Source organism: Nerophis lumbriciformis, linkage group LG06, assembly GCF_033978685.3.
Source record: "Nerophis lumbriciformis linkage group LG06, RoL_Nlum_v2.1, whole genome shotgun sequence".
NCBI classification, from domain to species: Eukaryota; Metazoa; Chordata; class Actinopteri; order Syngnathiformes; family Syngnathidae; genus Nerophis; species Nerophis lumbriciformis.
The window spans coordinates 45,282,549-45,307,624 of record NC_084553.2 but is presented as its reverse complement, the minus strand read 5'-3'; the positions used below and the strand labels follow the sequence as shown (position 1 = coordinate 45,307,624).

The following is a 25,076-nucleotide window of genomic DNA, read 5'->3' as shown; positions in this document are numbered from 1 at the left end:
AAAAAAAAGTTCAAGTACCAATGATTGTCACACAAAGTACCAATGATTGTCACACACACACCAGGTGTGGCGAAATTAAATTAATCTCTGCATTTGACCCATCACCCTTGATCACCCCCTGGGAGGTGAGGGGAGCAGTGGGCAGCAGCGGTGGCCGCGCCCAGGAATAATTTTTGGTGATTTAACCCCAAATTCCAACTCTTGATGCTGAGTGTCAAGCAGGGAGGTAATGGGTCCCATTTTTATAGTCTTTGGTATGACTCGGCCTGGGTTTGAACTCACAACCTACCAATCTCAGGGCGGACACTCTGACCACTAGGCCACTGAGAAGAAAGTGACACTTGTTTTGTTTGTATTTTTAAATGTTAATTATTTATTACTTACTGGTACACTTATGGAACACTGGAATCCCCGTTAGTTATTAGAATTAAATTACACATTTCGCAAACCTAATGTCCTCGAGAAAATTTTAAATTTCTACAAAAATGTTTTATAGAAAATAGAGTAAAACTAAGAAAATCCCACTAGTCTTTGTGATGTATACAGTAGTTATAGCAAAAGAAGCACTAAAATAGCGCAAACTAGTTGAAATGTCATAAAATCTCTTGATACTTCAGTTAAATATTGATTTTGCTTTTTGGGGAACATTTAGAATAGTGCTCCAATACTTTTTTTTGTCCAATGTCCTCATAAGCTTTGTCACATGTCAGTGTTATTTTTTGCTGACTTCTTTTTATGTTTGTACATTTAATGTAAGTTTCACTCTTTTTTTCCTGAACTCCGGCAGTTAACGATTGCATTCAATCTCCTTTTGGAATATGGGAAAGAAAATGAACAACACATTACAACATTGGCAATTTAATGTAAGGCAAACACACATTGTATAAACAGTTTACAGAGATTTCCAAAGCACTATCAAAATGTATTATTATATAGATACAAGTATTTTATCAATCAAATAACCTTTGCCTACCATATGAAGGAACAAGTGTCAAGCTAAATATAATTAAGTGCTCTCTATCTTTCAAGTACTCATTCATTACCGAGGCAGAGTAGGCAATGTTTGTTTTCTAGGCAGAGTCTGCTATACACAGCTGTGAAAAATCACCTCATTTTAATATATATTGATTGATAATCAGCCCTTGTTTGTTAAGTTTAAAGTAAAATGTAAAAACAGAAAAACATGGCTTTGGGTCAGCATTGTTCTGTTTCTACAGGGCAGTCAGTTCTGGCATCTGTAAAGAGAAAGCAAACATTCGATAATGAAAATGAGACAAACATCAGATCAATCAATGCCACAAGCCCTCCTGGGGAAACTGCAACAGCATAAACACGTTGGTAGCTGCAGGAAGGATGAAGAGGATGAGAGGGGAAACAAAACTAACTGTTGAGATAAATAAATTAGATGCTTAATTGGTTTGTGGCACCAGAGTTAGTTTTTTAGAGATACCTAGTGGTCAGTCAACTTGTAATATGTGAGCCACACACTTAAATGTTTGCAAGGTTGGTCAAAAGAAGCTTAAAAAGTGGTTAAAAAAAGCTGTGAGCAAAACAAATGCAATAGAACTGTTGTTGAAGGGATGCAGCATGCACACCTGGTAACAAAGGTTCCCTTGAAGAGTCCAAAACCTGATGAAGACAAAGCCAAGGTAACAATTTTAGCTTTTCTCTCAGGCTTATATATATAGTATATATATATATATATATATATATACACACACACGGACACATTTCACAAATGTATTTTAAAGTTAAATGATCAGTCCATGCACTTTGTAAGAGCTGCAGGTGGTTTTGTGCAACTTGTTTTTTCTCAAAGGCTACGGACTTGCACAACAAGGAAGTCACTGCACAAACTGTAAGTTATGCAAGCATTGTCGTAGCAAATGCAAATTCAAATGTGTTTTAAAAGGGATTTGTGTAAAAAAACAACATTTACAGAGCAGGTAAATCTTGCTCTGCAGAAAGTCAGCAGACGCTAAAGACATTACACATGTAGAGTGGATTTATACTATATTATGCGCAGAGTGGCCTATCTGCTAATTTTATTGTGTTACACCTGAGCAACCTTTTACAAAGCCATGTGTTGATTTATTACCTTACTATTACATATTAACACATGTATTTATTGGGCATGGGACAAGGGCAAGATAATCGAAGGTGGGTGAAAGTCGATCACAAACAAATGGACAACTACATACATTCAAATGTACTGTATTTCCTCACAAAGTGGCTAAGGATGTTTATTTGAATAGGCATATATTACAAAAAACATGAATTATTTATATTATTGAACTATATGTAATTATAAATAATTTGTTTAAAGCAAGTGTGTCAAACTTGTTTTCATTGAGGGCCACATGGTAATTAGGGCTGTCATCTTTTATGTCACCGTTTATTACAGTGAACATATGAATATAAATGTATAACGAGTTGCCTCCTATTATTACACAATTGCCTATGCATTTGATTTTTACCGTCAAAAACTGGCAGCTCAGCCGCCAGAATGTAACCATACAATTCACCGTGGATTTTAGTGAAGTGAAGTGAATTATATTTATATGGCGCTTTTTCTCAAGTGACTCAAAGCGCTTTACATTGTGAAACCCAATATCTAAGTTACATTTAAACCGGTGTGGGTGGCACTAGGAGCAGGTGGGTAAAGTGTCTTGCCCAAGGACACAACGGTAGTGACTAGGATGGCGGAAGCGGGGATCGAACCTGCAACCCTCAAGTTGCTGGCACGGCTGCTCTACCAACCAAGCTATACAGCATTTACTGTGAGTGGGAAACTGGTACCAGTGTTTTTGTACACAGGAAAACTGGCGACTGCGCTGTCAATGTTTCATCGTAAAATCTATGGTTGTTTTTAAATGGTACCACCATTTTTAAAAGGTAAAATTCTGGCAAGTGAGCTGCCAGTTATTTACCGTAAAATCTATTGTGATTTTTGTAAACACACAAAAATAGTTCCAACAAAAACAATATAAAAACTGTTATTTGATCATATTAAAGTGTATGCGGTTCTATGCAGTGCATGTGTTTTTATTCTGTCAAAACAAAAATAAACACATTTAGGAAAAAAAAGATAAAAGTACTTTAGTGATGCCTATTATTTCCAAGCTTATTATGAAAAAAAACATAAATCTCAAACACCTCGGCAGGCTGTACACTAGGTAAAATTAACATGAAGATGCTAAGTTCCTGGACCATAATGTACACTGAAAACACCACAGAGCGAGCAAAGGTGTGACTGGAAAGCTCCAGGTAATTTAAGATGTAATACTCAGCTGGACACTTAGTTGCTTTAGTAACTTTAATATACCTTAAGTGCCTCAGCAGAGGCTGCTTTTCTAGTTAGCAACAGGGTTTATGCGCTAATCATATCTATGAGCTGACACTTTTTTTTAAATAACACTGCATCCATTCAAGCGGAGGCCACTAGTTGAGGAAATACGTATGTTGCTAGTTAATGTTAGTGTGAACACTGAAGAGCTACCAGCACCACTTTTGCTTACCTCATAGCAAGTTCCAGCCCAGAAGTGCCTGATTTCGCCCCTGCATCCAGCCACAGCGGCGGACGTTATTAACGTGAAGGGCACCAGGTAGAGCAGAGCGGGCTGGGCCATGTCCGACAGCAGCATCACGGCAATTGTTGTTATCATTCCCAGCAGATAGGCTGCAAAGAAAATGGGCGGGCAGATAAAATGAGGTCGATATTGTACAGTGAGCTGCAGTACAGGATCATGTTACATGACAGTGCAGAGTGAAAGCTCCATGATTTTGAGATACCTATGCAGGAGCTGATGAAGTAGACCTTCTTTTTGCTGTTGATCCAAACATCAAACCTGCTGCAATAAGCCACCAAGAGACCTATTAGACCAAAATGAGTATCAAAAAGCGTTAAGTATTCACTGCATGTTTCATAAAATAGCGTGGCTGCAATTACAAGCAGGCATTGAAGTGGGCACATTCACCTGGCACAATTAAATCTCCAAAACCCAGAATGGCAAACTGCATCTGACACACGTTCTGAGCCCAAGCTGAGAACCGTGGGACACGCATGGCGATAGGAATCTAAAAATAGATCACATTTGGTAATTAGTAATCATACACATTAAATACAGCATCTGCACTTAGACTTAGACAAACTTTATTGATCCACAAGGGAAATTCTTCCACACAGTAGCTCAGTTACAAAGGATGGAAAGAGTAAGGATGGAAAGGATAATGCAAGTATAAAGTAGACTAAAAATGTACCATAGTAGTAATATAAAATATAACACATGTGTAATATTTACCTATATACAGTATATAATATGTACTGATGTATTATATTATATTTGTATAAAACATATGCAATATATTACACTGCAAACACATTCATGATTTTTTGTATAAGAAGCTATTAGCCAATCTACACTTCACAATGGTACAATGTAATTTCTCTAATATGCCACCATACTGTAAACTAGAGATCGACCGATATGTTTATTAGTAGTACATAATGCCGATAACCGATACTTGGAGCTGATGTTCATTTGCGGTAAAAGTTATTTAAACAGGAATAGTGTACGTCAGCAAACAGCTGGACAAGGCAAGGCGTTGAGTTTCCTTTTTTTACATTATTTTTTAGGAAATGCCGGACCAGTAGCGACAATCTTTTATGCAGCTCTGATGTTGTAGTTAATTTAGCATTAAAAACATAAGGACATTTTACAAACACCTTTATTACGTGTGTCTCAAGGCTGCGGGGTCAGAAGAGCATCAACATTTGCATTTCAAAAAATGGGAAATCTCCTGGGAAAATTGGTGAAAATATGGGATTTGGGATAGCAGTTTATGGTTTCCCTGTGAGTGAATCCTGAAATGTTGCAAACAATTAAATAAAGAATTCTGGGCTCCTTCATGTAATTTATAATTGAGACATTTTTCAAGCCGGCTGACATTTCTTCCTGGGTACGGGAATGTGTGAGCTGCTCTTTACTTATATAATAAGTCACCGATTTGTCATCCATATTTAATTGAATCACAGAAAATGAAACTTTGTGCGCTCCTTTAATGAGCACCCGCTTCGAGTTTTGTTGACAGGAGGCTTATGATACTGGTATCATGTTTATATATATATATATATATATATATATATATATATATATATATATATATATATATATCTTAATAAGGTTATCCAAAAAATAGTGCTCGATACCGTAGTAGAGCGCAATATATGTATGTGTGGGAAAAAAATCACAAGACTATTTCATCTCTACAGGCCTGTTTCATGAGGGGGGGTACCCTCAATCATCAGGAGATTTTAATGGGAGCATTCGCATACCATGGTTTATATAGGGCACAGAGTGGGTGGGTACAGGCTGGCCTAGGGGCGTGGTGATTGGCTCATGTGTTACCTAGGAGGTGTTTCCGTCTATGGCGGCATGCTGTTACAATTTCGCTGCGCTTGTTGAGGGATGACAGGTCTGGGCGGTAAATAATAAACAGTTTCTCTTTCAAGCATAGGTTGCATCTTTTATTACCACTATTGTAAGGTGCGCTGGATGCAAGAATTTGCCATGTTATTGAATATTCAACATTATTGTCTTTGAGGTCCCAAATGTGTTTGCTGAGTTCTGTGGTATTTCGCAGGTTTTTGTTCCTGAAAGAAGCCTTGTGATTGTTCCATCTGGTTTTGAATTCTCCCTCGGTTAATCCTACATATGTGTCGGATGTGTTAATGTCCTTGCGTATTACCTTAGATTGGTAGACAACTGATGTTTGTAAGCACCCCCCGTTGAGAGGGCAATCAGGTTTCTTTCGACAGTTACAGCCTTTGTTGGTTTTGTAGTCGCTCTGTCTGGGGGCCGACGGCTCATTTGCAATTGTTTTGTTGTGGTTTGAGATGATTTGTCGTATATTGTTCATGCAGCTGTAGCTCAATTTAATGTTGTTCTTGTTGAATACTTTTCTTAGGGTGTTGTCTTTGGGAAAGTGTTTGTCAATCAGATTGAGGAATTTGTGTCCAATGTTAGTTGAGACGTTTTTGCTGTATGGGGGGTTGTACCAGATGATGTCGTTTCGTTTTCTGTTCTTTTTTGGCTGGTTTCCTGGCGTGGGTTCATAGGTGAGGGTGAAATTGTATCCGCTTTCATCAAGGGCTTTTTGGTACGGGGGGGTTGCTTGGTCAAATTCAGCTTTGCTAGATGACAGCATCGATAGCCTTTTATTGATTCCAGTAGGTATTCTTTTCGTGGTGGTGGGTGGGTGGTTGCTGTCATGGTGCACGTATTGGAGTGTTGTGTTGGGTTTCGTGAGAACGGCCTACGGATCACGATTGAAGCCAACAAGCAAACCGTCAACTTCCTTGACGTCACTTTCAACCTGAGAAATAACAGCTACCAACCATTCACGAAACCCAACACAACACTCCAATACGTGCACCATGACAGCAACCACCCACTCACCACCACGAAAAGAATACCTACTGGAATCAATAAAAGGCTATCGATGCTGTCATCTAGCAAAGCTGAATTTGACCAAGCAACCCCCCCGTACCAAAAAGCCCTTGATGAAAGCGGATACAATTTCACCCTCACCTATGAACCCACGCCAGGAAACCAGCCAAAAAAGAACAGAAAACGAAACGACATCATCTGGTACAACCCCCCATACAGCAAAAACGTCTCAACTAACATTGGACACAAATTCCTCAATCTGATTGACAAACACTTTCCCAAAGACAACACCCTAAGAAAAGTATTCAACAAGAACAACATTAAATTGAGCTACAGCTGCATGAACAATATACGACAAATCATCTCAAACCACAACAAAACAATTGCAAATGAGCCGTCGGCCCCCAGACAGAGCGACTCCAAAACCAACAAAGGCTGTAACTGTCGAAAGAAACCTGATTGCCCTCTCAACGGGGGGTGCTTACAAACATCAGTTGTCTACCAATCTAAGGTAATACGCAAGGACATTAACACATCCGACACATATGTAGGATTAACCGAGGGAGAATTCAAAACCAGATGGAACAATCACAAGGCTTCTTTCAGGAACAAAAACCTGCGAAATACCACAGAACTCAGCAAACACATTTGGGACCTCAAAGACAATAATGTTGAATATTCAATAACATGGCAAATTCTTGCATCCAGCACACCTTACAATAGTGGTAATAAAAGATGCAACCTATGCTTGAAAGAGAAACTGTTTATTATTTACCGCCCAGACCTGTCATCCCTCAACAAGCGCAGCGAAATTGTAACAGCATGCCGCCATAGACGGAAACACCTCCTAGGTAACACATGAGCCAATCACCACACCCCTAGGCCAGCCTGTACCCACCCACTCTGTGCCCTATATAAACCATGGTATGCGAATGCTCCCATTAAAATCTCCTGATGATTGAGGGTACCCCCCCTCATGAAACAGGCCTGTAGAGATGAAATAGTCTTGTGATTTTTTTCCCACACACACATACATAGAATATATATATATATATATATATATATATATATATATATTCTATCTACTGGTGTAGTTGTTGTAGTTGTGAAAAAAAAAAAAAAAAAGGCAGATGCCGATATATTTCAAAATGACAAAAATTGGCACCGATAATCAGCCTGGGCCGATCAGTGGATCTCTACTGTACACATTCATTTTCAATACAGTGGTACCGCTTATGTTGACAACCTGTCTAATACGGCCAACTCTTGTTTTTTTTTTAAGATTGAAACTGAAGTTATTCTTCATTGGGTCTAAAATGTACAATGTTTTGATACATTAAAGCAGAAGGGACTACGCACAGTCATACATAACACACATCAGATTCAAAATAAAAGTTCCACATTAGTGACATACAAGGACATACAAGGAAATCAATGTCAATAAACTCGTATTATTATTGTTCATTTTCTTTATGACTCTAGCAAAAGTCGCAAGTAAAAGTGCAAGTGATGGCTATTTTTGGTTACAATTACCGTTACGTCGACAACTGTGGATGGACAACAATCAGCCAGAAGGGCGTTGACTTAAATTGGTTCCACCGCATTATCAGCACCAACCACCTGACATTCAAGTGAGGGAAGTGTGTGTCAATATGGAACTAATTTCATCTCGGAGCAGCAAAAGGCTAGTTTCAACTCCAAGCGCTTCCCTTCACACCCAGCCGGCCATAGTAGAGTAGAGTAGAATGAATGGAAAGAGAAAACAAAGCAAGTCTTACTTTCTCAGTGGTAGTCTGGGGCTCGGCTGGAACGTTCACCATGTTACCTTGTGTCTGCGACAGAGCCCACCAAAGCCCAGCGCACAGTTAGTCAGGATCAAGCAGGACAGACAAGCCAGAATGTTATTAAGAGCCACATTCTGGCAGGTAAGCCCAGCACAATGGTGAGGAGCTTATGGCTGGAGATGTTGAGCAGGTAGTTTCTTCAACAATAACCCCATCTGAGTGAAATCTAAAACACAAGCTACACTCCTTATTTGTTTCTACAGAACCTCATGGTCTCTGCTACAACAACTATAAATCCTCAAATAAATCGATTGGATTATTTCCATTGCAGGTCCTATTGCCCCGTTTTTTAAAGGTAACCTATGATGATGTTCCTCTTTTCTGACTTATAAATGTTGTTATAATGTTGAATATGAACAATATCAAAGCGCAAAATCATAAGGGTCATGCATTTGAGCAAGTGAGCCTGTAGGCAGTTTTGGATGCCTCTAGTATGTCCGTCACACATTGACGTCACAAATTGTTGATGTGGGCATTTTAGTATATGATCTCTGCCAGCAGCCTTTTCTCTGATCGGCTCTCTTTAGCCCATATTATCTCATGCCCTCCAATCTCATTCCTTCCCGCCTGGTCTGAGTCTATAAATGAACACTTTCTTGTTTATTTGAGCACAACAATTTGCACGGGACTGTTTTGTCAACAAGTTGGATTAACCGCTAAACCTTTTATGTGACACGACGTCATCATAGAGGACAAGAGCATATAGATACTTATAAAATTAGATATATTTGGCATTAGTTCCAATGGATTTCTATTTCTATTTCTAATATGTATTAATCTTTTGTGCAATGTTTCATATAGGCTTTTTGGGTGCAACTGTCCATACGTAAACACATCTGTTAATGCTAACTACTTGCGCAAAAGGACTATGTGCAATAATACCAAAACTTTAATTCACTAGGCCAAGGGGGATGTGTAGTTTCTTCCTTCAGCACACTTAATATATGCAGCGATTTAACACACTTACACGTTAGCATGTTAGTACCGTATTTTTCTGAGTATAAGTCGCAGGTTTTTTTTAATAGTTTGGCCGGGGGTGCGACTTATAATCAGGAGCGACTTTTGTGTGAAATTATTAACACATTACCGTAAAATATCAAATAATATTATTGAGATCATTCACGTAAGAGACTAGACGTATACGATTTCATCGGATTTAGCGATTAGGAGTGACAGATTGTTTGGTAAACGTATAGCATGTTCTATATGTTATAGTTATTTGAATGACTCTTACCATAATATGTTACGTTAACATACCAGGCACGTTCTAAGTTGGTTATTTATGCCTCATATAACGTACACTTATTCAGCCTGTTGTTCACTATTCTTTATTTATTTTAAATTGCCTTTCAAATGTCTATTCTTGGTGTTGGGTTTTATCAACTACATTTCCCCAAAAAATGCGACTTATACTCACTCCAGTGCGACATATATATGTTTTTTCCCTTCTTTTTTATGCATTTTCGGCCGGTGCGACTTATACTCCGAAAAATTTGGTACTTCTCCATTTGCCTTATATTTAACTACTATGGTGACTTTATTCTTAGTCTGTCCTGAGCTGAGGTCATGCAGCAACTTACTCTTTTTTGTCTGATGTTGGTGTTGTCCAACTTAACTTTTGATGGGCCTTGTTGTATCCATCAACCTGCCGGTGACTACAGATGGAAATTAGCCTTTGGCTATGATCTGGCACATTTACATTATATATGTTCAATAATGTGCATTGTTGGATATAACAAATGGTGACTTCCGATCAGGATTTTTACTATACGTCTATGAACAAGCTTATTGGTGTGTCTAGTGGGCCAGGCGAAAGTTAAGTTGTAAAAATAAGGGAGTTTATAAAGGATTTAATGTTTCTGTGCTGCCCTCGTGTTGAGCACAAGAGAAAGCTTTAAGTGAATTTATCAGTGTCCTATCTTATTTGTGTAAAGGAAGTCAGTGTAACGTTAGTTTACATTTCGGGAGCTAACCTATATTTGGCTTACTATATACAGTAAATACACGTGGATAAAGTATTACTATCATCTAACCGTGGAATGTGCACAATAACAGCAATGTTCAACACATAGTGAAATAAAGTATGAAGTTATTTTTGACCGTGTCTAAAAGATAAAGTTTGTTTTCAATATATATGTATATTTCAAATTGTGCAGGGGCAGAAGTGGAGATGTTAATTTGCACCTGAAAGGACAGCCTCCCAAACAGTTTTGCGGGCATACTCAAAAAAAGGTTTAAAAATGTGAGCAAATTTTACACAAAAGCATATCCAATACATATTATGTAGACCGGTGATTCTCAAACTGAGGTACCACTAGTGGTACGCGGGTTCCATTTCGTGGTACGTCAAAGAATCACTTAAATATTGTATGTGCAATTAATTTTATTTGAGTCATTATTTAAGTTGTGTTTTATTTTTTCCACATTCAAACAGTGTTTCTTTTCAAACTGTGGGTAATGTTACAGTGGCCAAAAATTAAATATACTTGCTAAAAAAAACCTCTGCATAGTTTTTTTAAGAATACTTAGGCCTATTATGCTACTGTGTTGTAATGTTGGTCATTATGGTGGTATTTGGGGGTGTTTTCTAAGGTGGTACCTTATGAAAAACATTTGAAAACCACTGATCCAGACCACAGTGTAGAATCACTATAGGTCCCTTTTGAATAATAACATTGAAATAAAAGGTACGTAATCAGTAAAAGTATAGCCGACATTTCCTCATACACATAGTGGAAGGGCATCTACTCAACTGCTGAAAGCACTCTGCATTTATTTGGAGTAAAGCTTGTGCATTTTTATATCTTCATATAATTTTAAGCTGTTTTCTTCCACAAATAAAACATTGGGATGAAACATTTTGTAATAGATTTGAATATACTGTAAAATATGATTTTTTTTTAATAAACACTACTTAGTTCATTTTACAATCCCTAATTATTTTCAGAATTATTCTTTATGCAAATTCCTTTTCAAACACCTGCTCTGGAGATGTGTGTTATCGTGATGATCCACAGTTGAGATGATTTAATCCATATAGTGGCACCAAGTGTGTAGCAGTGTTTGGCTTTCATTATATTTGGCATTTGATGGAATAAAGTACAGTGAAGTTTCAAAATATATATTTATTTTATTCATAATGTCATATAATTGAAAAGGATTGACTGCATTTCACAAAGTTGTCTAAAAAACAAATCATGCCTGTAAAAAAAAGGAAAAAAAAGAAAGCAAGGAGGCTTACCCTCTCTCCTGATGCGTCTGGACCCAAAACCACCTGCATCATTAGGCTAACACCATTCTGTGGAAAAACAAAGCAGCGCAGATGTGTTACGTGGGCTTTGCTAACTTTGCATGATGGAAATGATTAGGAGTGTCCCATTCCCATATTGATATTGGTCCGATATCAGTATCATTATCAGTATCGGATGATATCGGCTTGTATCTAAAATCTCTTGATATAAGCTCTGATACCAGCAGTCCTGCAGCGTGTTCACTTGTGAAAAGTTGGAGAGCCAGTAAATAGCTAAATGTTCTCCAATAAGGCAAACATGGTTGGTCTTTTATTGTATTTTAAAAAAGTAAACATGGTATGCTACTCTATAGGCCAGGTGTCGCCAACCTGTCGATTGCGATCGACCAGTCGATCTTTGGGACCCTACTGGTTGATCACGAAAATATTAGGAACAATTTTATATTAATGTGAAATCAGTGACACCCCCTCCCGGACAATAACCAACATACTCGCCATCAGGCATATCGTTAGATCTCTAATCGGGATACTCCCAGAAATGATAACATGATTTTGTAACAATTGTCCAAACCTTCAGGGATATTTAGAGTGTCATACCTTGGTGAAGAACGGAGTGATGAAAACAAAGAAGATGTCATATATGAGCAGGAGGCTCAGGAGTATCACACAAATCTGTGACAAAAAAGATAATTCAGGAACAAGGAAGGCAAATGCCTCAAGATATGCCATTACACCTCCTTGAGATAAATAAGGCAGCAGTCGTAAGGGCGGTACCTTGAAATTGGGCAATGGGAAGTTCTTAATGAAGTGGAGACAAAAAACAATGCTCAGGAGATCGTGCAATATCCAGATCCACCTACAAAAAAACAGCACTTTATTACCTGATCATACTTTAGGTATCTTGCAAGTCTCTTTCTGCACTCAGTGCAAATGCAATGCAATACTTCAAACCCAAATAGCCCACGATGTGCCTCAACAGTACCTGTCTTCATTCCTGTAGACAACCCAGACCACTGAGATGCTTATGCACACAGCTGCCAACAGGATCCCCCTCACTGACAAGTTTGTATTCCGGATAGTGAAGCTAAAAAAGGAAACAAGCAAAAACGCTTTCAGGAGCTTAGATGTAACTCTGAAAGACTTGGTGTAAATGTAAGCAATACTTCTCTTTTGTGTTAAAAAATACAACATTTAAAACAAGTTTATACCTCCCAGAGGGGCAGCTCATTTTTTCCAGCAACGCATCACAACAACTAAAGAGTGCAGATGCAGACGCTAAGCTGAACATGGCGATGAAGAAGTAAACTGAAAACAGAAATAAAACATTTGAAAACTGGGAATACATGTTTTCTTTTAGGATGTTTTCACCTACCTAGAATATTGTAGAAGTAATACATAAGGACCAGTACTGAACACATCAGGGCGACAAAGATCAAAACTTTGAGAGGAGAGGTGAGGAAACTGTCTTCGCTGTCTGCTTTGTCTTCGGTACTTATTCGTCCTGGACCTGAGTTTGGACTATCTCTGCTACAAAAACCTGAATTTAGACGATCCCTGTTGCAAACACAAAGATATGACATCAATATTTTAGTACTTATGTTCAACCTGCATCTTCAAGTCCCAAAAGCCCCAGAAAATAGTGCAACTTGGGGAGTTCCAGACACATTTTCTGGACAATTTGCCTTAAACTTTTAACAAAACTTGGGAGTTCAAACTATAAAACCTGTGTGTCATCATCACACCTCATGAGACTTCAACTCAGTGAGTGTTCTCTTTCTATTTTTTGTAGTGCCTCCAAAGGAATGTTACTTTTGTGTGCGTGCCAGAACAATGTAGGCGAAACAAATATGAATTACATACACAGATTAGAAACGCACTCAGAGCACAGACCTTCACCAGGCCCTATCTCCCAATAGTAAAGAATCCAGACAGTGAGCCGAATAAACTGAGTGAAGCCTCTTGTCACTCATCCCCTCGTTGTCTCTGTGGGTGGAGGCGTTGCTGCTAGCATATCCCCGAGTAATGTAACAATATGAAAAGTTCATGTCACGGTTATTGTGAACATAATTATTCGGATCACCCCCATATCTAATCACTGGTTCCTGAACCCATTTCTGACCTTTTCTGAAAGTTTCATCAAAGTCCACTCATAACTTTTTGATTTTTGTTTTTAACTAACAGACAGACCGAAAAACCCCAGAGAATGAATAATTTCCTGGCAAAGATTATTAACCTTGCCAAGCAAATGCTCACGTAGTATTGTACACTACACAATACTAAGGTTGCACTATCGTACTGCTAACACCTTTCTGTTCCGGTTTTATTTTATATGTCTATCATGCTTCCTGAAAGATTGTGTAGTTTTACTTAGTGGTTAAACTTTTTTTATATCCTACTATTGTATAACTACTAATGGTGACAGTTTTGACAACGGAACAGAATAACTTACTCACCATTATATCCTATAGGAAATTTGCTGTAAGTCATAAAGGTTTGTGTACCACTGTGTGTTATTTTTAGGGCTGCAGCTAGAGATTATTTTAATAATCGAGTAATCTATTCAATCTATAGAATCAGCACCTCCAAGTCCGAGTCCATGGTTCTCGCCCGGAAAAGTGTAGGGTGCCATCTCCGGGTTGGGGAGGAGATCTTGCCCCAAGTGGAGGAGTTCAAGTACCTCGGAGTCTTGTTCACGAGTGAGGGAAGAGTGGATCGTGAGATCGACAGGCGGATCGGTGCGGTGTCTTCAGTAATGCGGACGCTGTATCGATCCGTTGTGGTGAAGAAGGAGCTGAGCCGGAAGGCAAAGCTCTCAATTTACCGGTCGATCTACGTTCCCATCCTCACCTATGGTCATGAGCTTTGGGTTATGACCGAAAGGACAAGATCACGGGTACAAGCGGCCGAAATGAGTTTCCTCCGCCGGGTGGCGGGGCTCTCCCTTAGAGATAGGGTGAGAAGCTCTGCCATCCGGGGGGAGCTCATAGTAAAGCCGCTGCTCCTCCACATCGAGAGGAGCCAGATGAGGTCGTTCGGGCATCTGGTCAGGATGCCACCCGAACGCCTCCCTAGGGAGGTGTTTAGGGCACGTCCGACCGGTAGGAGGCCGCGGGGAAGACCCAGGACACGTTGGGAAGACTATGTCTCCCGGCTGGCCTGGGAACGCCTCGGGGTCCCACAGGAAGAGCTGGACGAAGTGGCTGGGGAGAGGCAAGTCTGGGCTTCCCTGCTTAGGCTGCTGCCCCCGCGACCCGACCTCGGATAAGCGGAAGAAGATGGATAGATGGATGGAGTAATCTATTGATTATAGGGATGCGACGATTTGTCATTTGTCTGCACACCACCGCTCTCATGTGTGCTGTATTGCAGTGGCCGTGCAGAAACTTTGTGTATATTAAAGTTCCTGTCCGGTCTGAATTTTATACATTTTTATGAGTTACACTCCTCAAACGATTAATAGAAGCAACACAATATCAATTAAATATTTTTTCTCTTCAAATTAATCGTTGCTGCCCTAGTTTTTTATCATATTTAATCATATTATAGCACAGACAATGTAATAGAGTTGGGGCATCCCGTACTTCCCAAGAAATAGTTTTCTGGAGCATGTATTTCTGCTCACCCTTGACGGTTTACTGTATGAAACAAAAAATCTATTAATTTTGTCTTTAATCATAACTGAAATTACCTCTTTGAGCTGCTGTCCTCTGGAAAAAGTATTGAGCAGTGAAAGTGAGAACGAGGAAAAGGACAGTTTCTTCCCAATACCCATGTCCTCAACAGACACAAGCACACCCTTAAAGTCTCCAAATAATTGCACCTTATTCACTTTTGTTGCCTGTCATGTATTTTGTGTGTATAAGTGGTACATGATGCCAACAGAGAGTTGGATAACTGTGTTCTAATGTACATGTATGTTTTACAATGACTGTAAAGCTGTCTAATCTAATCTATTTTAACTAGGGATGATGTTCGAAAACCGGTTGTCCCGATTGTTCGATAAGAAAAGAACCGTTTCCATGGATTCGAATCCCTTTTTGAGAAACTGTTCCCGTTATTGAAGCCACTATAGTAAAGAAAAAGATTTGGTTCTTTATTCGAATCCCTGGGAACTAATCCTGTGTCACAGGAAATGTCCTGTGACACGTCACAGGAAATGACGTAGCTCAGTCATTCAGCGGCAGATACAGAAGCAGCAACAACAATGGACCGGAAAAAATGCTCCAAAGCATGGCTTCACTTTACTAAGAAATACGACGAGGAAACGGCTATCTACAATTATTGCTAGGCTTCGCTTTCCTGTAAAGGGAGCAGTACAACAAACATGTTGAAACATGATCAGGCCGTACATAACCTGAAGGTTAGAGAAACGTGTTGTGTCTTTGACACATGGAGAAGCAGCGACAGAGATGACGAAGCACGCCCCTCTTCCTCTGCTTCAACCTGCAGTCCCAGTGATAGCGCCGGTGAGTAACTAACGTTAACTGTTGCCGGTTAATTTCCATATCTGCTCACTTGTAGCCTTTAGGCTAAAATAATGTTACCTCTTATGTCAACCAGGACTGCAGTAATGTTAGCTAGACTACCGTTACCTAAGCATAGTCAGTGGCTAACGGTAACAGTAATATCAAGATAATGTTAATGTTATCCTATTTCAGATGATGACATTCATGACAGCCAGAGTGACCAGGGAAATGTTTACTCTGTTTATTTTATTGTTTCCTTAAAAAATAAAAGTGAGCTTTTGTTAAACCAAGCATTGTGGTTTTTTTCCATATACAACAACCTACCTGAATTCGATGAGAATCGGTTCGATAAGAGGATACGATAATGGCATCGAAATCGATAATTTCTTAACAAACATCATCCTTAATTTTAACGGGTTTTTCTTTCTTCTCAAACTGTTGCACCCGCGATATCAGAGTATCTGACCTTTCACATGCTCCGCTCCAGTAGCCACCCAAGGCTACCGTGATGACGGAAATCAGTAGCATGACGAAAATGCTCGAGTCAATCTTGGAGGGCTTGGGAGCGTATAATCTCGCTTGCATCCCGTCGTCGAAAACCTGATAGAATCAAATGTAAGAAAAGAAAAAAAACATTAAACTTTCATTCTGTTCGAGGCCTCCTTCAGTTTAAGTACAAAAAGTAACAATTATTCACCCTTGGCATATTCTGAAAATTGTATACATTAATTACTAATGTATATATCTTTTCTTAGATATTACATTACTAGATTTGCGCAATATATGATATAAATTATCTAAAAGTGTCTGACAATAGAGCTTTAAATATAGTTATATCGTGATAATGCATGTTGCTGACACATTATAGCTGTGTTTCGCAAATGTGACAGTGACAAACAAATGAATGCAACCTCAACGCAATATAGCATTCTCAATAGCGGCTAACGTCCCTTCACAGTGCAAAGGCTAGGTCAGTCAGCAACCCTCACCTCCATAGCACCAAATGAAGTATGCAGTTTTTTTGCAAGTATCATCACTGGAGGACAAGAAATAGTTCAACTCGCTTCACTACTCATTGTAGGATACAATAAACCATGTTAACTGCAAGCTTGAGCTTGGGCATGTCAACAAAAGGTGGGTGGATCTATATAAATATCGACAGTATCGAATGTAGTGTCAATACTTAACATCAAAAAATATTTTGTTTTGGTTATTATTTACAAACTCAGGGACTTGGCAGAAATGAAATCATTTAAATCAGAGCCAACATTGGAAAATATTTTAAATATTTAATTTATATTGTTACATTACTATTCTGTGATTTTCTCTGATTATAATTGTGATCAAAAATGTAATCATACAATAATATGGAAAATTTGAAGGGTCAGTATCACCACTGTAATGACCAAAACTGACCCTCTAACTACTTGGCGTTAGATGAGAGGTGGGGGAAATAATCGATTTTTAGATCCAGCGCAATTCGGACATGGACGTCAATTACCGATAATTGATTTATTTATTGTAAAGAAAGTGATGCAGACAGTTATAAAATTTAGCTGACTGCAGCCAGCCACCTCACTGTGAGATCCGACCAGCTACTTTATTATCGGGCTCTTATGTTCCAGTTTCGCACACATTTCCATGAATTTAATAAATGTGGGAATTAACTTAACTGTTTTTACAAATGCACTGTTTTTATAGTTGCAAGTAATAACCGCTTATTTAGTGCAAATAAATGTAAAATTGCACTAATATACATAAATTAAAGATGAATTAATTATTTATTTTTTTCAATCGAAGCCTAGATCCTGAGTCATAATCATAATCGAATCGTGAGGTGCCAATAGATTCCCACCTCTACCTTGCATCACACCTGTACATTGCATCAATACTCAAACTTTTATATCACCCAGAACTAATGTAAAGTATCCAAAAAAAAGAAAAATATGTGCATATTTGTTACCGCATGTCAGCAGCCAAATTAAGAGCCTTTGTAACCCATTTTGAAATTGTTCCATTATCATTTACATACCAAATAATATATCGTGATGTATATCCTAATCTCAAGAGGCCGCAGTATATATCGCAATATAGATTTTCCGCCATATTGCCTATCCCTAATAACTATTTGCTTCTCCACATAAAAAACACAAGCTAAGATGTCAATGTAATCTTCAAATATCTTACACATTAGCATCTTTAATCCTTCTATTTTTTTGTATCTTGGTGGAAAAATTATACATCTGTGTTATAGGGGAGCTGCAATTTTTATTAAATGTATTTTGCCTATCATTCAAAATCTTTATGAAAGATACATTCTAAATATTAAACGTAAATAAAAGTCTGCTTACAGCGGAGCCAATAGGAGCTCCACAATTCCGCCCATAAAATCCAATAAATACCCGCCCAAAAAACGCCAACAATACTCCATTTACATTTCCTGATTTGAATATTAACCAAGTATTAGTGATATTGTTATTATAAGCGCTAATGCAGACAAACGATTTAAAGCGGCGCAGTGATCATGTCTGTGTGCGCATAGGTTTACATCATCAAGTGGTCTGCTGTTTCCTCGCTTCCCGACACTCTGTAAATTTATTGTAGATCATAAATCATGTCTCTCACCTGAAAAGTAGATGGCTTAGAATATAATCTGACAAGTTGGGACACTGACAGCCATTTAGCACCTGGAACTGGCGAAAACGACACGAAAGGCTCTTGTTGCCCCCCCGCCCACCCTGTTTCTTCACGAGGCTTATGAGACATTTTTCATCTAAATGGGAATATATGAACATACTAGCAGTCAACATCCTAATGACAGCGGACCTTATACAGTAAGTGATGTTTTATTGTGTTTGTTGGCTCTCATAAAGTCTGCAGTGATTCGGAAAAAAAAAGCAAAAGTGATGCGTTTTTTAAAATTAATGCACCGCTTATGCTTAAAATGATCAAAATACATTAAAATAAATGTTATTATAAATGTGCTCGTTATTACATTACATATATACTTACATCATGTATATAAAAACCTAATCGACATGTTTGGATGTTTTAGGTGCTCTGTAGGCAAAATTGAATGGCTCCCTTAGGCTCCATTGTGAGAGGACTTTTTTAAGTACCCATGATTGTCACACGCACACTAGGTGTGGCGAAATTATTCTCTGCATTTGACCCGTCACCCTTGATCACCCACTGGGAGGTAAGGGGAGAAGTGAGCAGCAGCAGTGGCTGCGCCCGGGAATCATTTTTGGTGATTAAACCACCAATTCCAACCCTTGATGCTGAGTGTCAAGCAAGGAGGTAATGGGTCCCATTTTTATAGTCTTTGGTATGACTCGGCCGGGGTTTGAACTCACGACCTACCGATCTCAGGGCAGACACTCTAACCACAAGGCCACTGAGCATTTTGATCAAATGTATTTAATATTTAGAATAACAAAAAAAAATTACATCCGTTGTTATGTCTTTCATAATGATGGGGAATGATAGGCAACATTTAAAAAGACAGTGCAGTTCCCCTATAAAAGGACAGTTGTTTACAATGGGAGAGGAGCTAAAAAAGTTATGACCGAAAGGACAAGATCACGGGTACAAGCGGCCGAAATGAGTTTCCTCCGCCGGGTGGCGGGGCTCTCCCTTAGAGATAGGGTGAGAAGCTCTGCCATCCGGGAGGAGCTCAAAGTAAAGCCGCTGCTCCTCCACATCGAGAGGAGCCAGATGAGGTGGTTCGGGCATCTGGTCAGGATGCCACCCGAACGCCTCCCTAGGGAGGTGTTTAGGGCACGTCCGACCGGTAGGAGGCCGCGAGGAAGACCCAGGACACGTTGGGAAGACTATGTCTCCCGGCTGGCCTGGGAACGCCTCGGGGTCCCACAGGAAGAGCTGGACGAAGTGGCTGGGGAGAGGGAAGTCTGGGCTTCCCTGCTTAGGCTGCTGCCCCCGCGACCCGACCTCGGATAAGCGGAAGAAGATGGATGGATGGATGGATGAGGAGCTAAAAACAAAACAAAGCTAAATGAAATCTGACCTGTTGTGCCTCCAGGAAGTCCCTGTACCTCATGAGCGTGACAGGAATTTGAACCTTTGCATATTCTGAGTCATCGGCTGATGGAACAACCTAAAAAGATGAGGGGATCAGAGCAGATTGAAATTTAATACAGGTTTGGGGTGGGGGGTGACATCCTGTTTCATGCATGTCACCCGTGATGTGCAATATTACGACCACGGTGATCTTATTATAAACAAACAGTATTATGTCCTACCAATGTTTTATTGCTGGCAATGAGCAACACTTTGGCACCAAGGTTTTGCGCCACCTGAGCCTTTTGACTGAACGCGCAGTCTCCCCTCATCACCACCAATGCTTTGCCCTCGACCACCTCAGGACTGACACCTGACGGGTCGCACAGAATGGTGGACGTCATATTGACGAGCGGATACTGCACCTGGACGAGAGAAGACAAAATGGTGACGGATTGCCAACGTAGACACCTATATCTAATGACAGCAAGACATAGCTGCAGTGCAGTTCTACACGCACGGTTAAGCTAATGCTAGTATTCACCCTTGTGCGGGTGTACCTTGTTTTAGCCAGCAGTTTTTTTTCACCAGTTTTACACAAAAATAAATCAGGCAAATTTGCTGGTAACAAAGCAAAACAAAAAAAGTGGTAGCTTACAGCATCATTTAGGGTTTGTGGCAGGGGCGTCCATGAGTTGTTGTAAACAATGCAGAATTCCTGTGTAATACTTCCATTTGAAATGTGCAGGACCCCCTCTTGACAGTTTATCTGTAGGGGAAATACAAAATTATACCAAAAATAGCAAACCCGAGAGCATGATGCATTCATCCATATAAATATAAAAGTGCTGTTAAATGTCCTTAAAGTTTACACACACAATCTGACCCTGTTGACAAAAAGTGTCCGATTCCCAAAAAATATCACTTTCTTTTAATTTTATTTCAAACATGTCAGTCTCAGATAAAGAGATACTTTTTAAGTTGCAAGTCACCCTTGCAGAAAACCGTGAAAGAAGTGAAATGTGCCTGCATCCTTTAAATGGGAAAATTGCAAGTTAATTAGCATTTAATCTAAACCACGAGAATACGATGCAATAAACCTTGTAAATAATGTACGAGTGCTCTTAAAAAGGTCCTTCAAATTTACACACACATTTAACCCTGATGACAAAGTGTCCCACAAACTGATGTAAAACATCACATTAGTGTTTGTCAGTCTTAGATAAAGATACATGAGAAAGTGAGATTATACAGCATGCTTTAAATGGGAAAAAAGTATTGCAATTTGGTGGGAAAATATACAAATTATAAGCCAGTGTTAACTTCAAAATCCCTAAAATGAGCATGTTTAAAGAGGACCCATTATACAAAACAAACGTTTCTTACCTATTGGTACCCATTTTTGTGTATTTGGGATCTGCTCAAGTCCTGAAAATTTGAAATCAAACCATGGAGACACGGCGGAGATATTTATACAATAATCTTGCTTTACTTCATAATTTTCTCCAAACGAGCTTCAAGGTACTCAAAGCGCTTTGCCACTATTTCCACATTCACCCATTCACACACACATTCACACACTGATGGCGGGAGCTGCCATGCAAGGCCCTAACCCCGACCCATCAGGAGCAAGGGTGAAGTGTCTTGCTCAAGGACACAACGGACGTGACTAGGTTGGTAGAAGGTGGGGATCGAACCAAGAACCCTCAGGTTTCTGGCACAGCCACTCTCCCAACCGCGCCACATAGATGGTCTGTACCACTATTACATGTTATGTAGACCACAATAAAGTGTTTTAAATGATGAAAAAAAATCACAATATAAACCTATTAAAGGCCTACTGAAACCCACTACTACCGACCACGCAGTCTGATAGTTTATATATCAATGATGAAATCTTAACATTGCAACACATGCCAATACGGCCGGGTTAGCTTACTAAATTGCAATTTTAAATTTTGCGCGAAATATCCTGCTGAAAACGTCTCGGTATGATGACGTCAGCGCGTGATGTCACGGATTGTAGCGGACATTTTGGGACAACATGGTGGCCAGCTATTAAGTCGTCTGTTTTCATCGCAAAATTCCACAGTATTCTGGACATCTGTGTTGGTGAATCTTTTGCAATTTGTTCAATGAACAATGGAGACAGTAAAGAAGAAAGCTGTAGGTGGGAAGCGGTGTATTGCGGCAGGTGTTGTGCTAGATAACGCACCCCTGCCGTAGAATGCACACCCTGACTGTTTTGCCGGATAACACAGCCGATGTTTCATTGTTTACATTCCCGAAAGATGACAGTCAAGCTTTACCATTGGCCTGTGGAGAACTGGCACAACAGAGACTCTTACCAGGAGGACTTTGAGTTGGATACGCAGACATGGTGCCGTGAGTACGCATGCAGCTGCGGCTTCCAAACATTTAAACGCTTGCCCGTACGTGGGTGCCGCTATGTGCATGTCACGTACGTAACTTTGGGGACTTTGGGGAAATATATGTGCTGTATGAACTTTGGGGAGGTGAACGGTACTTTGGGCTGTGGGATTGAGTGTGTTGTGCAGGTGTTTGAGTTGTATTGGCGGGTTATATGGACGGGAGGGGGGAGGTGTTTGTTATGCGGGATTAATTTGTGGCATATTAAATATAAGCCTGGTTGTGTTGTGGCTAATAGAGTATGTATCTGTCTTGTGTTTATTTACTGTTTTAGTCATTCCCAGCTGAATATCAGGTCCCACCCGCCTCGCAGCATCTTCCCTATCTGAGTCGCTCCCACTGCCCTCTAGTCCTTCACTCTCACTTTCCTCATCCACAAATCTTTCATCCTCGCTCAAATTAATGGGGAAATCGTCGCTTTCTCGGTCCGAATCGCTCTCGCTGCTGGTGGCCATGATTGTAAACAATGTGCAGATGTGAGGAGCTCCACAACCTGTGACGTCACGCTACTCATCTGCTACTTCCGGTACAGGCAAGGCTTTTTTATCAGCGACCAAAAGTTGCAAACTTTATCGTCGATGTTCTCTACTAAATCCTTTCAGCAAAAATATGGCAATATATCGCGAAATGATCAAGTATGACACATAGAATGGACCTGCTATCCCCGTTTAAATAAGAAAATCGCATTTCAGTAGGCCTTTAAGATAAAGATGACTCAAAAATGGCATGCTTATCAATTAGCCGTGTGTGTAAGTACAGATAAGAAACAGGGTGACCTAACTGTTTATCTCTTTAAGAAAAGCTAATAACTTTTAAGGCATTCCATTTTTTTTCCCAGAGGAAAAATATTCCCTCTGCGTTGTCAAAAAAAAACAAAAAAAAAACAAACAAAAAAACGGCATGGCACAAAACGTTCCTAAGAATTGTTCAAACCTCTGGATAAAAGTATTGTTTGTTGGGGTTTGACAAATAGTTACTGCCAACAAAGGCTTTAAAACAATGTCAAGATACAGTACAGTATTTATAAACATTTAACTGCACTACTAAAGGAATGCAGCAGTTGGTTCAGTTTCTGTTTACTGGAAAAACACTGGGTTGGAAAGCGCCACAGAACATGTACTCAGGTTAGAGTAACTGAGTAGGTTTTTTTTTGTGTGTTTGTACTTTTAGGTCAAAACATTAATGTATTCATTTGACTTGCCAATTACTTATCTAACAGCAGGAGCTTCAATGTCTTTAGTTAATATTTCTTATGCATGCTACTTATTTATTTGGTTTCCTGTCACTATGTTGAAATGAATGATCGGTAATATAAAAGGAGAACGAGGTAGGATCTTACCATATGAAGTATAGTACAAGCGTAAACATCTTTAAAGTATCGTGAACAAAAACATGATTCGACACATTACCTTTACCACGAATGACGTCAGCGAAGTTGATTCTTACTTTTAGTACTTTGAACAATAAACATTAGCGTTGCATTAGTATCACACTGCCCCTTAAGTGTGCTAACATGACATTGAATGTAAGTAATACCTAAATGTATAACAAAATAGCTGTTTTGTACACTAAAAAGGAGTGAATATATGCCCAGTCAAATCTGGCCTGTCGCTCGCTAACATATAGCACCATACTTTCTGTCTATTTACGTACCTGGGTCGTCAGGACGGCGATAAACACCCACACGACTAATATTGCTGACCGTTCCATCTCAGAGACGTTCTGTTCAATGTTCACCGGGACGTGGAGTTACTTATTTCTCCCTAAACATTTATAAGCGTCGTATAGTCATCATGCGAGCTGTTTGACAGAGGAATACTCGTCAAGCACTTCCTGTATTGCTTAGATTCCGTCACGTGACTTCTTCCCAAAAGCAGTGGTGGTCAGCCGAGAATGCTGTTGGACAACAGGAAGTGCGCGACCTATACAAGTACAAAAAAAGACTTAAATATTCCTGCAGATACAAGTAAAACAAATCTAACCATGCAATGTAATAGATTCCTATACTTTATCAAAAAAGATTTGTCGAGTGATATCAAGGATTATACGTCGGTCGCCTTTCCAGACGAATCGGAATACCGTGCTCCAGGCGCCATTCTACACGGCAAAACTGATGGAAACTTGGAATAGCACGGATTACAACTTATTTGTGTGTGGCTAAAATTGTTATCAAGACTCTAGCGTATAAATACGCTTCGTTTTTCCTCGGGTGCGGCGTTAAATAACACGAAATTATGATTTAACTTCGCGTCCAAAGCCGTGTTTGCTGTTGCTGTTGCACACGCTTTTTACGACAAGGCATGTTTTTCCAGTCTTTATCAAAATAAAAGTATAGACGTCAAAAATTGTGTATGTGCTGAAAGCTTCATGTATGATTGCTGCCTTTGGTAAAAGATTAACTCTTTTAGATTTTGATTACATTTTTTTTTTTTAAGACTCGCCGAATTGGTGCTTTTCGAAACACTCGTAGCAAATATGTGTTGAAGAAATACAATAAAAATAATACTTTAATGGGAAATAGTAAACGTTAAAGAATATCAAACAAACCTTTAACAAAGTGATCGCCGCAAACTTCGCCGCTATACTCCCTTTTCTCGATCATCGTCGTTTCGTAAAA

At 39.4% G+C, this 25,076-nt stretch overlaps 1 protein-coding gene across 3 annotated transcripts; it reads right to left on the bottom strand.

Moving 5' to 3' along the window:
• Positions 1 to 857: 857 nt before the first annotated feature.
• Positions 858 to 24,337, bottom strand: LOC133608853 (signal peptide peptidase-like 2A). Of its 3 annotated transcripts, XM_061964442.2 has the most exons (17): positions 24,113 to 24,335; positions 20,688 to 20,798; positions 20,272 to 20,454; positions 20,037 to 20,126; positions 16,476 to 16,609; positions 12,916 to 13,097; positions 12,752 to 12,848; positions 12,526 to 12,627; positions 12,318 to 12,399; positions 12,141 to 12,215; positions 11,535 to 11,591; positions 8,228 to 8,281; positions 3,978 to 4,077; positions 3,793 to 3,873; positions 3,519 to 3,679; positions 1,596 to 1,629; positions 858 to 1,235 (listed from the first exon to the last, which is right to left on the bottom strand). In XM_061964442.2, exons 1-17 carry the CDS (start codon positions 24,167 to 24,169, stop codon positions 1,195 to 1,197), a joined length of 1,641 nt encoding a protein of 546 aa, XP_061820426.1. In that variant the 5' UTR covers positions 24,170 to 24,335; the 3' UTR covers positions 858 to 1,194. The 3 variants fall into 3 exon arrangements, with proteins under 3 accessions (XP_061820426.1, XP_061820427.1, XP_061820428.1); XM_061964443.2 differs by lacking the exon at positions 1,596 to 1,629 and having other exon boundaries at positions 24,113 to 24,337; XM_061964444.2 differs by lacking the exon at positions 8,228 to 8,281 and having other exon boundaries at positions 24,113 to 24,336.
• Positions 24,338 to 25,076: the final 739 nt, after the last annotated feature.